Raw genomic sequence first — 1,357 nt, 5'->3', positions numbered from 1 at the left:
AACTCTTACCCATTAGGGATATGTCCCTGGGCACAGTGTTGATAGGGAGACCCCCCAGGGCTCTTAGGGATCCCCAGTTGCCAAAGGGGATAGGCCAGGGCTGGAGGTTCTCAGGCTAGTGGGCACGCCCTTGTCCAGGCCTGCAGTGGCCTCTCTCGCCAACTGGCCCAGAGCCCTGCCCCACTCCCCTCCCTCCAACCTAAACCTAAGAGGGGTGCTCGCCGGGTCCCGCTGCTGAGCCAGCTCCCTCCCCCTGTTCCATACCCGAGCCTGGCTGGCCAAGCTCCCAGGGGAGGGGTTGGAAGGCACCACCACGGCGCAGAGGGGGCGTGGGGAATGGGGAATGCGGCAGCCTGCCCCCCCCTCGCGACCAGCCCAGCCCCCCCCGGTACCCCCCTCCACCTCCAAGCGAATGGTTTGCTCCAAGCGCCCTATTTAATCCCTGCGACTGCAGCAGCGCCGGCTCCCTCCTGGTCCCCACCTCGGCCCCGGGCTCCCAGAGGCTCCGGGGCACCCATACGGTCAGAGCCGTCGTCTACCCCCTCCCTATCCCCAGCCCCTAGGGACGCAGGCTCTCCTGCGCCCAGCAGGGAGCCGGCCGGGAAGCGCGATGGGGGCTCCTTCCGCCCTGCCCCTGCTCCTTCTCTTCGCCTGCTGCTGGGCGCCCGGCGGGGCCAACCTCTCCCAAGACGGTGAGTGAGGGAGGGGGCGGCGCCAGGGGAGGAGGGCAGCAACCAGGGCGGGGGTTCTGAACAGCACTAGGGGCGGAGGGACTCTCTTGGCTTTGTTTGGAACCTGGGGTTCAAGTCGCCAGCCGATAATACCCCTGTGCCTGTCTGAGCATCTATGTCTCTGTGGGTCGTGGGTGTGCCGGGTATGCTCCTTGTACACCGCCGAGTGTGTCTGCGTGTGCACCGCGGCTGGAGTCTGTTGTAGCAGCCCGGGGTGTGGATGTGTTGATGTCCGTGTGTGTCTGGGTGTGCGCGTCTCTGTTGGTGTCTGGTTCTGCGTTCCTGTGTCAGTATCTGTGTGTATGTCTGTGTCAGTGTGTGCTGGAGGCGGAGTGAGACAGTCAGGGCGTGTGTCGGGTGTTTGTGTATGTATGTCTGGAGGGTTGGGTGGACAGTTCAATCCCCCAAACTGCTGTATGAAAACATTTCTGCTCCCCCCAACCCATCTCCCCACCCGCAGCGGAGTTTCGAGTGCCCAGGGAAGGGGGCCTGGATGAGGCTGTTGAGGGGGGCGTGGGCAAGGGGGAGGCTTCTCCTTGGAGCAAAACAACAACACAGGGCGGAGGGGGCCCCGGGATGGCAATATCCCTAGCGGTGGCTGAAGCTGGAAGAAACCCAGACAAGAG

The 1,357-nt window shown here is 64.3% G+C and overlaps 1 protein-coding gene across 3 annotated transcripts in view; it reads left to right on the top strand.

Annotated features, from left to right (window-relative positions):
* The first annotated feature begins 439 nt into the window (after window positions 1-439).
* The window catches only part of CADM3 (cell adhesion molecule 3), a 27,388-nt gene continuing 26,470 nt past the window's right edge, over window positions 440-1,357 (top strand). The window contains exon 1 of one of the 3 annotated variants that reach the window (XM_006922914.1): window positions 440-692. In XM_006922914.1, the coding sequence (XP_006922976.1) occupies window positions 611-692 (82 nt within the window). In that variant the 5' untranslated portion in view covers window positions 440-610. The remainder of the gene's footprint in view (window positions 693-1,357) is intronic. The other 2 variants (XM_006922915.1, XM_025040508.1) reach the window with 2 other exon arrangements.

Source organism: Pteropus alecto, unplaced genomic scaffold, assembly GCF_000325575.1.
Source record: "Pteropus alecto unplaced genomic scaffold, ASM32557v1 scaffold359, whole genome shotgun sequence".
NCBI lineage: Eukaryota > Metazoa > Chordata > Mammalia > Chiroptera > Pteropodidae > Pteropus > Pteropus alecto.
This window is presented reverse-complemented; position numbering and strand designations above follow the sequence as displayed.